The 13,719-nt window shown below is 36.7% G+C and overlaps 3 protein-coding genes across 6 annotated transcripts in view; 1 reads left to right on the top strand and 2 right to left on the bottom strand.

Annotated features, from left to right (window-relative positions):
- The window catches only part of LOC107559029 (CUGBP Elav-like family member 3), a 38,817-nt gene that overhangs the window by 17,699 nt on the left and 7,399 nt on the right, over positions 1-13,719 (bottom strand). The gene's annotated exons all lie outside the window — the stretch shown is intronic.
- Positions 8,068-10,437, top strand: LOC107559031 (uncharacterized). Its single transcript, XM_016242752.1, has 2 exons — positions 8,068-8,643; positions 9,105-10,437. Exons 1-2 carry the CDS (start codon positions 8,163-8,165, stop codon positions 9,491-9,493), a joined length of 870 nt encoding a protein of 289 aa, XP_016098238.1. The 5' UTR covers positions 8,068-8,162; the 3' UTR covers positions 9,494-10,437.
- On the bottom strand, positions 10,892-13,014 carry LOC107559032 (protein ecdysoneless homolog). The gene is made up of 5 exons (XM_016242753.1): positions 12,913-13,014; positions 12,580-12,787; positions 12,417-12,484; positions 11,488-11,699; positions 10,892-11,399 (listed from the first exon to the last, which is right to left on the bottom strand). Exons 1-5 carry the CDS (start codon positions 12,989-12,991, stop codon positions 11,190-11,192), a joined length of 777 nt encoding a protein of 258 aa, XP_016098239.1. The 5' UTR covers positions 12,992-13,014; the 3' UTR covers positions 10,892-11,189.

Raw genomic sequence — 13,719 nt, 5'->3', positions numbered from 1 at the left:
TAGGCCGCTGTGTTTTTCGTTGCCACTGATGATTCAAACCCGAGTTTTGGGCAGTAGAGTAGCACTTGTTGTTTGTCATTTCTCCGATCACAAATGCAGATATGGTTTTGTGTTTACACGGCGAGATGCAACGCAACGCGTAGGAAGACAGAATAAGTCATTATAATCCATAATTATGTCCCCACTGGATGCAACGAATGCCTCGTTTATAATGTGTTTTAATGTGTTTGTCTCGTCGCTCCGGCCGGACAGGGCATCATCACAGTATGTGAGGGGCGTAACATTTCCATCACACGCTTGAGGTATTCGGCCAATCACAACGCACTGGATAGCTGGCCAATCACAGCACACCTTGCTTTTCAGACCGATGAGCTTTGTAAAAATCGACGCGTTTCAGAAAGGCGGGGCATAGAGGAGAAACAATAATGTACAGTATGTGGAAAATAATGTGTTTTTTTAACCTTAAACCACATAAACACATTTCATTACACCAAATACACAAAATAATGCTCTTTTTAGCAACATCATATGACCCCTTTTAAAAGAACACATCTTCTGTCCAGTGTTTACTAGACCTCTGTAACCTGGCAACCATCCGCACATTCTGATTATCTGAAAACACTGACAGACATGTGTTCAGCGATCTCCGCTCAGAGATTCGGCTCACACCTCTGTGCCACAATACAACATCTTTTTGTGTTGTTTGTCAGTGCTGTAACTGATTACATGTACTCTGGATTACGTAATCAGAGTCCAAAAATTAAGTATTTGTAATTAGATTATATTTCATTTTAAAATGCTAATACTCATACTGTTACTACAAATTATTCATAATGTATTGATTTTCCCTAATTCATTTTTCTCTCTCTCTTAAATGTTCATTCAGAATATACATATAGATTCAGAAAGTCTTCTAGTTTTAGGGATCTGCACACTCTGTCACTAGTCAGGTATTTACACAGAAAATGGAAAGGCCACACAATTAGTTCTTCGAGGAACCCCAGTTTGGGAAACCCTGGTGTTATGTAATGCACTTCATGATGTTGACAACAAAGAATGGAAAATATTTTTATACAAGTTAGGTCAAAAGTAATCGAAAAGAGGTCTGAATACATTACCTTATATGTGTAATCCAACAGATTACATTACTAACTACAATTACCGTTATGTAACTTGTAATCAATAACGGACTAGTTTGTAAGTGGTTGTTGCAATAGAAAGACATGAATATAATTTGGAATTATTGGAATTAATATTGGGCATGTCGCTGTTTTAGCTTTTTGAGAGAAGCTTTCATAATGTAGAGAATCAGGACACTAGATGAGGTGAAATAAAGCATGCGTATGTGCTGAAATTCTCTAGATTTGTGCTTATAGGTGAAAGTGCAATAGCAATATATAAGTCAGTTGTAATTCCTCAATCAGGATCAGCAAGCACAATTAAAATCATGAGCAGAATAACTGTGATAATCAGTTTAGCCATTGTGCAGCATGACAAAAAGTTTTTAACTGACTACAGGTAGACTAACATTCCCAGATGTTTAGTCGACTGAAACTTGATTAATCAAATAACAGGCTCAGCTGGCTCAGAATAAAACCCCCAAGACTGATTTCACTAGGAATGGGAGAAAAAATAACAGTAAAACATAAAGACTGTAATATATAACGAAAAGATAGAGAGTTCTTGACATAAACACGATTTTAAGAAAATACAGAGAAAGATGAAGACTAATACAGAGCATCTTTAAGTGTATTTAAAATCAACTAGAGTGATCAAATTAACCGCTGTTTTATCTGTTGACAGTGAGTGCATAAATCAGACATACATAATAAACATTATATGGTAACACTTTTTTTTAAGGTGTCATTGTTACACATGAATTAGTACTGATTTACACATTAACCTACTAAAATCTGCCTGAAGTACACTGATAACACACCACAATAACACAGCTGTAAAATACAAAATGTAACATAAAAGACTCCAACATACATGATCGCAACAAAAATAAGAAAAATTACAATTTAATAAAATACACTCATTAAATATGATGGGAAGCTCTTTTTTCCCCTTAAACAGTGGCTTGCATTTTTAATGCATATTTAATATTTTATTTTATTTTTACTGCACATAGTCTTATGAATACATATATATATATACAGTATATATAACCTAATATACATTTTGCAATAGGCCTTTAGCCTGCTATATATGGTAAGGTAACCTACAGTTAACAGGTTTCAATAGTAGTATTCCACATGCTTTTCTGCTGAAATTACAAAGCTTTTTATCAGTGTAGGAGTGAAAGCGAGAGTGAGGGAGAGAAGAGACACGCTCTAGTTTCTAGAGTCACGAAGCTCATTTGTAAAATGTCACGAGCGCAGCGATGTGCTTAATCATGCAGAGAGATAGAGATACTGAGAATACAGGAGGACTGGGAAACTGTGAAGGACAAACTGCAGATAGACAACACAGTGAAGACATGAATGAGAAATGAGTGAGAGAGTGAGAGAAAAGCACACCATGAGGAGTGAGAAAGAGAAATATAAGGAGAGTTGAGGGCCTCGAGTGAGAAATAATGATCTACAACATCAACAAACAAGACAAAAAAATAAAAGACATTTCTTAGTTGTCAGTCCAAAAGGTCGCTTGCACCACCATTATATTTCCTAGGAACATTTACTATTCACTATTTCTGTAACACAGTGACACTCCGCATCGCCATGGTAACAGGCAACAGCCTCCTCCGTTGTCATGGCAGCATGCTGAGCACATCATCATGCTGACAGTAGGCAAACAAGGATGCTTGTTGCCAGGGGCAACAGTTCAAATCAGTGGTTAAATAAAGGATAAAGAAGAGAGAAGAACAAATAGAAGAGGAAGAAAACGATGAGAGCAGAAAAGAAAAGAGCAGAAAGGGCCTCGAGTGAGAAATAATGATCTACAACATCAACAAACAAGACAAAAAAATAAAAGACATTTCTTAGTTGTCAGTCCAAAAGGTCGCTTGCACCACCATTATATTTCCTAGGAACATTTACTATTCACTATTTCTGTAACACAGTGACACTCCGCATCGCCATGGTAACAGGCAACAGCCTCCTCCGTTGTCATGGCAGCATGCTGAGCACATCATCATGCTGACAGTAGGCAAACAAGGATGCTTGTTGCCAGGGGCAACAGTTCAAATCAGTGGTTAAATAAAGGATAAAGACGAGAGAAGAACAAATAGAAGAGGAAGAAAACGATGAGAGCAGAAAAGAAAAGAGCAGAAATTTTTTTTTCCTCTAGTCTAAAATGGATTTGTGGAGGGTAATTAATGAATACATACATGCATACAATGACGTACTGAAAAAAGCTATCAAAACACACTCTCTTCTAGGTGAAATATAAAATGATTATTTAATAAAGCATATCTACACGTCCACGCAGCAGAATCCTCAGGCACCTCATCATAATCCTGCTAGATGAGGGTTTGATTTAAACACATCTGTAGGGTTTATATTAAGTCTCTCTCACACATAAATAGATTTTCATGCACTCGCTCACACACACACACACACACACACACACACACACACACTCCTCCTGTACAGTTTACAAACACACACACAGCAAGATGCACACGCTCTGTAAATCTCGACCCTGCAGTCATTCTGAAAGGATTTTTCATGGATTATGCTGTATTAAATTTGAGGATTATTCAACAAATTGCATTTTTTCACCCTTCATCCCCAGCCAACATGCAGTCACTGGACCGAACCTCCTCGCTGTGTGTGTGAAGCTAGTTTGATATTTTGTTTTCATGCTGGATTACAATATAAAACAAACACACACACACACACACACACTCACACACACACACAAACATTTAATTTTACAACACAAGCATACACAATATGATTTTTCTTTCTCTCTCAAATTTCCATTTCACATTCACTTGTTGCATCATTCATGTTCCCTAGCAACCTTCCATCTTCTATCTTATACTGTGTGTGTGTGTGTGTGTGTGTGTTAGTGTGTGTGTGTGTGTGTGTGTGAGTGTGAGTGTGTGTGTGTGTTAGTGTGTGTGTGTGTGTGTGTGTGTGAGTATGTGTGAGTGTGTGTTTGTGTGTGTGTGTGTGAGTATGTGTGAGTGTGTGTTAGTGTGTGTGTGTGTGTGTGTGTGTGAGTATGTGTGAGTGTGTGTTAGTGTGTGTGTGTGTGAGTATGTGTGAGTGTGTGTTAGTGTGTGTGTGTGAGTGTGTGTCTGTGTGTGTGTGTGAGTGCAAGAGTGTGCTACTAATACTAATACAAAAACGTGTTGCACTGTCTATGTGGCTGTGATATTCTGGAAAAAAGAAAACTAAGTTAACTGGTTTTATTCAAGTCAATATTATGTAATATCACTGAATAAACTTTCAATAAAACATTATGCCAACAAAACTAAATTGTATAGGTTAAATCAAGTAGAAATAGCTCTTCAAGGTAACAAATGCATGCCACCAGTTTTACAGTGTAGATAATATTAAGTGTGAGGTGTAAGTGTGATATAAATGTAACAGCACAGCTCTCCTCAACAAACCTCAAGATCTGATACTGCATGAGCCTCAACAAAGCAGCATTATAATAATTTCCCTCTGATAGCATCACTGTATCATGGCTTCATGATAATATTGTATGTATTAGAATGACTGCACATTCAGACACACTCCTAAAAGAGCTGCTGTTGTTCAGATCCTCACGAATACTATAGCTGATAAAACGAGATACAGAACAGGAGATGCCTACAAACACTGACGTCACATCAGTTTAACCCTGTCAGATGCCTCAGTGCAGACTGACAGCTGTATTTCTCTCATTAGGGTAAAGGTTTATTTCCCATCCTCCCACAGCTCTATTCATCTCTTCATTCTCCCTCTGACCTTCCTGAGCTCATTCAGCTCCTCTCATCCCATCTCTCTTCACTGCCCCAATCCCTTTATCCTTCAGAGAAGAGAGAAAAAGAGATTATCAATTAGATATTAAACGTAAATCAAACTGCAATTTAACTTTGGATTTGCATAGAGGTTTCAAAATTTTAGCAGAAGTGGGTGAATACATGTTCAGCTGTTTGGGGTCAAATTTTTTTTTAAGTTAAAGAAATCTCTTCTTCTCATCAAGGATTTGATGCATTTATTTGATCAAAATGCAGTAAAAACAATAAAATATTATTACAATTTTAAACAACTTCTTTCAATATGAATATCTGTTAAACTGTAATGTATTTCTGTGATGCGCAGCTGTATTTTCAGCATCATTCCTCCAGTCTTCAGTGTCACATGATCTTCAGAAATCAGTATAATATGCTGATTTGCTGCTCGAGAAACATTTCTGATTATTATCAATGTTGAAAACAATTGTGCTGCTTCACATTGTTGTGGAAACTGACACATTTTATTTTTCATGATTCTTTGATGAATAGAAGCATTTATTTGAAATAGAAAACTTTTGTAACATTACAAATGTCTTTACTGTCACTTTTGATCAGTTTAATTCATCCTTGATGCATAAAAGTATTAATTTCTTTTAGAAATCTTACTGACCCCAAACTTTTTTTTAGCAGTTGTATACGTATAGTCTGTATGCATCTATCTATTAGGACTTTAATTTAATTAATTGCATGATATGCTGATTAATTATTAGTCTATGTAAACCTTTGGCTTGGCTGCAACTAACGATTATTTTGATAACTGATTAGTTGGCCGATTATTTTTTCGATTAATCGAATAAAACTTATTTCTTTTTTTATTGACACAATACACTATTCCAATGCTGTCCTTCAAACTGACGTGCCAACTGAATGCTATAAACATACTGTATGGTGAACACATCTATATCTATGCTATACATTATGTGCAAAAGAGTTATAAAGCACAGTTTAAATGGAGAGTTTAAACAGACAAAGGACAGTTTAAATCCCATCACTAAAAATGGAGATAATAATGAAGCTAAAGAAAAACACAAACTCAGTGTTAACAGACGAGAGGAATGTTTTGCATGAACACACACATTCACTCTGAATACATTAGCCTGTTACTGTCATTTCTTTATTCTGTAAATGTAAGGAACGTCTTAAATTTATATTCAACGCTGTTATCGCTTTACAGTTACTATCATAAAATGCTTGAATTACATGTTGACTTTTAAACCTAAATTTAACATCCAATAACAGATATTAAAAATAAATTATATGTTTGCGCTGCATACTAATTTTCTCCCTCTCTACTGTGCTCAGTCCGTTTTGAAGCGCCGCCTGACAGGATGAACCGTGTTACACTAATGCATTAGCTTGAAGTTTAAAATAAAGCATTGGCATGTTTTGGGCAGCTTGGATCATGCACCTTTCCCGAAGCAGCTCACTCTGTTTCTTCCACTATTAATGTAGATTCATTTAGTCCATAGAAATGCGTCATTCAGTGGTATAATTTGACGTGACTGGCAGAAGTATTCCATGCACGGTGGGCAGACGCAACTAATCAGTAATGACATTCATTGTCAATGATTTTCATTTTCAGTTCTTGCAGCCCTAGAAAGCAGCATGTCAAACTTTTTGATTGTGTCTTATGCACTCAATTTTTCTAAGTACAATAAATGAACAGGCTAGATTGTATGCTGTTTATCTGTCATTTTATTCCAAGCTCTAGTTAGTACTTCTTTACTGTCTATCTATATGCTACTCACTGCTCAATCAGAATTCACTGCACACCCATCCCAAACTCTGTTGCGTGACTCCTGTTTGACCTCTAGAAATCCTCTTGGCTTTGCTCTGGACTCCAGCAGCTGCTGCCATTGGATTCACGTCACTGTTTCTGTGTGCTGCTCCACCCCCTCACTACCCACAATCCATTACTGTCCATTATCAGACAGTGTATGTCCCAGAACGGCCACTGCCAGCGCCGATATGAGCCTCCTCATCTCTGCACTCCAAGAGACACCGCCGACACAGTCACTCTGGGAAGGGAGTAGTATAACCCTTACGAAAAAGAAGTTTATTCAAGTGTGCTATTAGTATACTTCTTTTAAACAAAAAAAATAGGAAAGTATGGGCTTTGTGTACTTCTCAGAAATATACTTAAAATGGCATTTAAGTATACTTGACTTATACTTAGAAAAAGTCTAAATATATTTTAGCTATACTTGTGTTCCTAGAATCTGTGTTTTCATTGTTATACGGTAGGGGGCGCTATTACACATCTTCTGTGCAGAATTTCCAAAAAAACACAAGTGAAGAAGAAACCGAAACAACAGATGCTTCCACATGTAATCTAACACGATCATCAGACATAAAACAGCATCAAAACTGTGTAACCTTATGGAATAAAATGAGCTTTGGGGTGTTGATCGACTATATCTACGTTTTGATTATCGTTCTGAATCCAATTAATCTATTTAATTGGTCTAATTGGTTTAATTGGTCATTAGTATTGTTCAAAATGTTGTTTATTTGTTTATTTTTTATTTATGAAACTTACCCACATTCAAGTGTTTAAAAAAAGAATGCATGAAGCTAGAATAAAATGTTTTTGTTTACAAGCCGATAACCCTGTTCTTTTGATGTTTTGTATGTTCAGATATTTATATAACAAAATATAGACAAATTAATACCTAAATAGGGACAGAGTAGTATACTTAAAGTATGATGTAAAGTTCACTTAAAGAAAACTTACGAGTATACTTGCAGTATAAAACTACTAAACTAGTAGTTTACTGAGACTATACTTCAAAGTGTACTAAAAATGCTACAAGTATTTAATTAGTAAACTATCAGTGTACCTATAAGTTCACTTTTAGAATAGTTGCAGTACAAACTAAAAACATAGATGTAAACTAGTAGTGTACTCAAAGTTTACTACTGTTATACTTAAAGTATACTTTTATATAGTATAGAAAGTGGGCCAATTTAGTCCCAAAGAGTATTGAAATAGTACACTTACAAGTATACTACTAGTACACTGATATTTGTATACTCACTACATAAAGTATACTTAAAAATATACTTGAACTTTACTTAAGTATACTTAATAAAATAAACTTGAAGTATACTACATTTTGGTAAGGGTGGTCATAAAACTGCATGTATAATAGTCATAAAAATGGTCAAATGTTGTTTAAAATAGTGTGATTCAGCTGTTACTGCTTAAATGTCATGTTATCATTTGTTATGTTCATCATTATCCTCTGAAAGTGGTTTTCTTAGGTACACAATGAAAAGTCTAGTGGTATATGACTCTCTGGGCATTTATGGCACTGTGTATCAAGTTTTAATCTCCAGTGTGTTTTTAAGCATGTTGAACTTCCTCTTGCTTTTGCTTCCTTCCCATCAGGTATTTTTAAATCTCCTGGCACTGCTAGCTTTGCACGGTGTGGGTCTGATCCACCTGAAGCCTTTTTCACTGAGGCTGGGCGAGCGTTTGTTTGTGCCGGCGGTCTGTGGGAGCGTCCAGTGTGTTCTGGCCATATGGGCTGAAGCCTGTTCCCACTCTGGCCTGTACCCGCTAATCGCCCGCTTCCTCCCAATGGTCAGTCTGAGCTTGGGTCACCTGTTTGCACTGAGTATACCAGGCTCCATCCATGTCTCCTGCCTTCTGACTGTGCTCACTTTCGCCTCAGTCACCGTCACAGGTACACTGTTAATGCCTAATTTGATGTGTTACTTACCATTCTTTGCAACAGTCGGGTAAAAACGATAACATATAACATATAAATGTTAACGTGTAAACCTTTACAAAAAGCTGTTGTGAGCTCAGAAGTTGTTACCCACCTTACAGGGAACGTTCTCAGAACTATGACTGATGTTCTTACAAGGTTCTCTCAAAGTTATACAAACATTAACTGCATTATCGTTAATAGAATGTTTGTTAAAAGTTGTCTGGTCTTTAAGAATACTCTCAAAATGTCTCAAAAAAATACTTAAGGAACCAACAGTGCTAAAAAATGCACTCTGCTGTGAAATTTACTAGCAATTTAAAATTAAAAAATGTTTCTACATCATACATTTTCAGTGCATGATTGCTTCAAATATCTGTGAAGAGGAATAGGCCATTTTTTTATGTCATCAATCGCAATTATTTTTGTCTTTTCAGCATGTAAAGGACTTCATGCGATGGATCCGCTAGAGTATGTCTTCTCTCCCCTCAGCCTTGTCCTCCACAGCCTCTCTCTTGCCTGGCTAGCCAAAGTCTCCCAAACGGAGCGAGGCCATACCTCGACCTTTGACCTTTACTACACTCTGACAGTGACACGTACCCTCTTATTAGGGTTCCTATGTGTTTTGCACCCTGATGGACCAAAGGCACTGATTCATGGCAACTGGCACAGTCTGCTGTTTCTGGGATACATGCTCGGGATGTTACTGCTGGGTGCTGTGCAGCTTCTCTTTGTGGATGTAACGGCGCTGTATTTTTCTGCTCTCCCAGCGGCCGTGCTGCATGCGACCAGAGGGCTGGTTCTACCCCTGTTCAGTCTGCTATAGGACATACGGACCAGTCAGAGTGTAGATCATTCTGTAGAGGAACAGTCTATGTAGAGTAACCAATCAGATACCTGATACCATGATTGATAATAACAGTATTAGAACTTAATTTATAGGCATGACAGCCTCATATATATATTATAATTATATATAATTATAATTAATATGGTAATACTACCAGCAAGCACTGATGTGCGACTCCTTTCTTCACTTGCACTGAAACTACGACATAACTAAGACATCCTACAAATGGGGTGTTTTCATGAAGGAGCAGCTACTTAAGTTCTGGAATTAAATTATAAAGGTAAAATACAGGTTTCTCTGACCAGCTTTTTTTGTACAGACTAAATTATTATTTCTATGTGTCAGCTATAAAAAATTATATATTTTGCATAAAGAAGTGTAAGCCTTTTTAAGGACCTTTAGGGTATATCCTACACCACAATTCTTAATTCTCATTACGGCAATGCAAAAATGATGTTATGGTTGTCTATTAAAACGTCAGACAGTAAAATATGAATTACTGTATCTGTACGGACGCATTACAGTAATGAGAATGTAGAATGCGCTTAATTGTCATGAAAATAATTCCAAAATGCAAAAATAATAAACCTTAAAGGCCCTAAAAATAGCGTAATTTTTCATGCAAAATATGTTTTTTGAGGGTGAAATATGATATAAGCATGTTCTTGACAAGCTTTGTGAGATTCACCCAAGTATGCCATTCACCTTACAAACTTAGACCAGAGGAGCCCTTCACTGTTAAAATGCATGGTTTGTAGAAATCACAGCTATAAACTGCAATACAACAACTTAAGATTATTAAAGTAGTGATATATTTTGTTCAAATAGAAAACCTGTGACTCATGTATTTATTTAGCTCCTAATATACAGTACAAACTACAGTATTATTGTTAATGTTTGGCGCAAATAAAACACATTGATGAGGCTTTCTCATTACTAAACCAAATTCCCAAGTGTTTCAGTTTTTCTTGTCATATTTTGGTATAAATGTAATTATGACATTTCCAGCACCTTTTCTTTATGTTGGAAGCAGTACATAACGCACCGATACAGATCACAAAAGATCCTACTATCTATTTGTATAGTTATCAGCAAAGGCCAAAGTCTGTCCGAGTGAGAATCACGAGGTTAAAAAAGTTCAGCATCAGAGCGTTGAGGCTTTGCACCTAATCAGTCATGATTGATTTATCTGTAAAGACTTGGTTAATGTTACACGAGCATGCAGTTTGTTTAGTTTATCAGTAATGCCAGCGTAGATAAGCACTGTGAAATATCCGTTCTTTTTCTCTGATAGATAGCTGTAGCTCATACTTTCTGTTGTAGTGCATACTTATTGCTTTGATTAATCTCCAAAAAAATTACGTAATCGTAATTAACGAAACACCTCAGAAAAATACTTTTATTCAAAAAGATAATGTAATATTGCATTGAGAACAACATGATAAACAATTTCTTAAAGAAGAAATTCCCAGTTAGGTTTTTTATGGAAGTGCTCTGAGTTAAAGGAAACACCAATGCTGGGATGTAATAATTCACAATTCAGTACTGGGTGTGGAGCAGAACACCATAAATATAGCCATCTGATAGAGGAACTGCTGATGTGCACTAGGTGAAGGAATGCTGAGTGCGTGATAAGTCTGTGAGCTGATTTTTCCCACTTCAGTTTGACATATCAGGACTGATCTGCATCAGGTGGGATGTGGATTCCAAGACTCTGCAGTAGGTTAGATGCAGGCCCAGCAAGGCCTGCCTGAGAAGCGAGAGACTCCAGTAAATTTGAAACCAGGTTGAGATCCACATCAAGAGGCTGGATTTCTTCCTCAACAAGCTCTGACCCTGCGTCGGCCAATGAGCTTTCAGATGCATCTGCTGTATTACTGGTCTATAAGGAAAGGGAAGAATAAATAAATCCGATACAAAGTTTTTAAAAGGTTACATGCACATGATAAACAACATCTGTGGAGACTCACTCTGTTATTCTGTGTAAAACTTCTGCCAATATTTGTGCTTTGCAGTTCCTGGTCCATTTCATCCATGTATTTCCTCAGATTGTCCAGTGCCTCTGCACCTGCCTGCTCCCGAGGCTCGCCATTCTGCACTTCTTCATCCTCGTCGACATCATTGTCGTCCTCTTCATCATCATCCTCAAAGTCGTCAGAGTCTAACTCATCATCCTTACTTCCTGTAAAACATGAAGTGCAAATTATTAGTGCTTTTTTGGTTAGTGCAGATTAGTAGTTGACCGATATATCCACAAGACTGATGCGTCGGCTAATATTTAGCATTTTTTTTAAATTACTGACATCAGCAAAAAAGGTTTTTCCACTTGGCCAATGAATGAGAAGTGGGAGAGCTCAAATTCTCTTCCTTCATTAATTTACTGTCTCAGTAAAAATATTAAACAGAACTGTTAAACAAAGGAAAAAGAGTAGTACTAGTAACAGAAAGGCAAAGGTTTTAATACTTTCTTAACTACCGTCAGCATTCAGCAAATACGCATACAGTGTTGGTTCATATTTTTAATAATTTCTTTATTTGTTAAAAATATTATAATAGGATTATAGACCGAATAAAGAAGTTGCTATATGAATAAATGTTTATTTTACAAATTAATTTTTATTTTTTTCTGGTCAAATTATTGTTTTCAACTGTGATATCATATACATCGGATTTCAGCAAATATCAGCATCGGCAATAAAAAAAAATCAATATCAGTCAACCACTGGTGCAGGCAATTAAATTGGGCATAAAAATAGGCATACATTTGATTTCTAAACAAAATTGCAGTGTTCAGTTTAAAAAAAATTTACTGGCTTTAACAAAAAAAATGTCTAACTAAAATATTTTTCAAAAGCGGGATTGATTTAGATGGTCTAATATCACTGAAAATCAAACTTACCTAGCAGTCCATCTAGTGCACTGGTTACTGCATCTGGATCAAAACTGAAGGGCTCAGCCAGGCAAGATCTGAAACACAATCGGTGAAAAAGAAAGACATAAATTATCATGGTGGTACAATAATAACTGGAGTATTGACAATTATTCAGATGGAATATCATTACCTGGGTATTTCAGCTCCTTCATGAGAGGACATGGCATTGATGAAGTTCTTCATGCCTTGCGTTACAGCTATCAGACTGTAGCCAGCTTCTTCCTCCTGAACCTCCTCATCAGGTGCTGTTTTGCGAGTGCCATCGCTCACCCCTCGACCTCCTCTCTCCTCAAGCAGTCTCTCCAGCTCCTGAGGTGAGATGTCTAACCACGCATCACCTACAGGGGGTGATTGAGAAGATTCACTTTCAGCAAAAGCAGTGAAAAAACTACACTAGATTAGACTCAATATTTGTTGTCAATATGTGCAGACCAGAGAAAATCTCAGAGAAAATGGTACATACTGTCCTCTGGTGGTAGATGTGCCTCTTGATTTTTTAGATCCTCCAAACTGTAGGAGGTGTCCTCCAAGACTTTCAACATCTCTTGACCAGGATTCTGAATAGCAGGGCTTGAGAAATAGTAACATAAATGTTCGGTCACATGGTCCTGCAGAAATCATTCTAATATGCTGATTTGGTGCTAAAGAAACTTTTCTTATTATTATCAATATTGAAAACAGTTGTGTTATAAGTAGTGTAATATTTTATGGAAACTGCAATACATTTTTATGAATAGAAAGTTCAAAAGTACAGCATTTATTTGAAACAGAAATCTATGCAAGTCTTGCCGTCACTTTTTGATCAATTTACTACATCCTTGCTGAATAAAAAAAAAAAGTATTAATTTCTTATTGACCCCAAATTTTTTAACTACACACTGTATATACACACATATATCCCAGTACATTTCCACACAGATAAAGTTAAAGGGGTCATATGATGCGATTTCAAGTTTTCCTTTCTCTTTGGAGTGTTACAAGCTGGTTGTGCATAGATAAGACCCCTGAAGTTGCAAAGACTAAAGTCTCAAAACCAAAGAGATATTCTTTATCAAAGTTAAGACTCTGCCACGCCCCCCTAAAACGGCTTGTTCTAACACGCCCCCACATATCTACCTCACTATGTGGAAAAATTAGCATAATGCCGTCCAAATGTTCACGCAAAGAAAGAAGGCGTGGTTTCAGTAACCGCACTTAGTGTTGAAGCAGCCATGTCAGGGAGACGCTGTGTGTTTCTAGGCGAAAGCAAAAGCACTTTATTTGGCCTTCC

Source organism: Sinocyclocheilus grahami, unplaced genomic scaffold, assembly GCF_001515645.1.
Source record: "Sinocyclocheilus grahami isolate Dianchi unplaced genomic scaffold, SAMN03320097.WGS_v1.1 scaffold672.1, whole genome shotgun sequence".
Taxonomy (NCBI): Eukaryota; Metazoa; Chordata; class Actinopteri; order Cypriniformes; family Cyprinidae; genus Sinocyclocheilus; species Sinocyclocheilus grahami.
Note: the sequence above shows the minus strand (reverse complement) of the source record. Positions and strands in the feature narration are given on the sequence as shown.

Coding starts and splice junctions, on each gene's coding strand:
- LOC107559032 (XM_016242753.1), bottom strand. CDS start 12,991: ATGTTGAAAGTCTTGGAGGACACCTCCTACAGTTTGGAGGATCTAAAA. Junction 12,788..12,912: donor ACATCTACCACCAGAGGACA/GTATGTACCATT, acceptor CACCCCCTGTAG/GTGATGCGTGGTTAGACATC. Junction 11,700..12,416: donor TGCACTAGATGGACTGCTAG/GTAAGTTTGATT, acceptor CATGTTTTACAG/GAAGTAAGGATGATGAGTTA.
- LOC107559031 (XM_016242752.1), top strand. CDS start 8,163: ATGTCATGTTATCATTTGTTATGTTCATCATTATCCTCTGAAAGTGGT. Junction 8,644..9,104: donor CGCCTCAGTCACCGTCACAG/GTACACTGTTAA, acceptor TTGTCTTTTCAG/CATGTAAAGGACTTCATGCG.